The 1,041-nt window shown below is 39.8% G+C and overlaps 1 protein-coding gene across 1 annotated transcript in view; it reads left to right on the forward strand.

Annotated features, from left to right (window-relative positions):
* LOC119591122 (GTP-binding protein Rheb homolog) overlaps nt 1-1,041 on the forward strand; it is an 8,365-nt gene that overhangs the window by 6,926 nt on the left and 398 nt on the right. Inside the window, exons 3-4 of the mRNA XM_037939836.1 lie at nt 59-111; nt 409-532. Of these exons, the coding sequence (XP_037795764.1) occupies nt 59-111; nt 409-532 (177 nt within the window). The remainder of the gene's footprint in view (nt 1-58; nt 112-408; nt 533-1,041) is intronic.

A 1,041-nucleotide genomic window follows, 5' to 3' on the forward strand; every position in this document is an offset into this window, starting at 1 on the left:
TGTCTTTTTTATCCCAACAGGTAGTACATGACACTCATAAAATGCATCTTTGTTATAGGTGAGAGGGCAGGAGTATGGCCTGGAGCTGGTAGACACAGCTGGGGCCGGATAGACAGTATTTTTTCCCCGCACAGTACCAAAGGATTCCATGGGTTCGCCTCGTCTTTCTATCATTTTCCCAGAAAATCATTTTAAGTGGGCAGTCATTATGAAAAAATCCTCGACGATGGGCAAAGGAGTATTATGAGGAGGGGGTTTTTAGGTTTGGAAAATTTATTTTTCCCCACAGGCATTTTCAGCTAAAAGACAATAACCTGAGTTTATATGCTTTGGGAAGAATAAATACTCATCATTTATTAATCCAGTCGATGGTATTTAACGGTTTTCTTGTCTCTTTTGTCTTCTCAGTGTTCCCATTGTCTTGGTTGGTAACAAAACAGACCTTCACATGGAAATGTTGTACCAAATCAAGGACCAAAAATTTCGAATTGGGAAGGCTGTTTTCCTGGAGACAAGTGCCAAGCAACATGAGGTGAGCATAACTTATATTTTTTCTAGTTTTGGCAAAATTTGGAGAGTATTTATTTAGCAGAAAAAGTTTTCCTTGTATTGTTACAACCTATAACTTGTTCGTGCCAGAATTTCTCAGTTCCATACCGAGCCACATGCTGGGCAATACGTACAGTCGAGTAAAGGATTAGAAATGATGGAATTACACATAACCCTTTTTCTCTGTGCCATTTGTTGTGGCATGCACATTTGCCAAGAGACTTGTATACTACTTTTAAGGGGCTTTATTTCATCAGTAACTACAGTCAATGCTAAACAAGCAAACAATCTGAGAACAGGTTGGGCATGGATACTTGCCATCCAGCATTTGGGCCTGGTGGTGTGATTAGACATCACTTGTGAATGGGTTAGAGAACTGGCTTTGCAGTCTCATGTAGGTGTGGTATGTCTGCTAATTAAACAATTGCCACTGTCAGTTATAATTAGTTTCCCACTATTTTGGAACCTACAGAGCAAGGTCAAGATTATGAC

The sequence above is a fragment of the Penaeus monodon genome, chromosome 28 (genome assembly GCF_015228065.2).
Source record: "Penaeus monodon isolate SGIC_2016 chromosome 28, NSTDA_Pmon_1, whole genome shotgun sequence".
NCBI classification, from domain to species: domain Eukaryota; kingdom Metazoa; phylum Arthropoda; class Malacostraca; order Decapoda; family Penaeidae; genus Penaeus; species Penaeus monodon.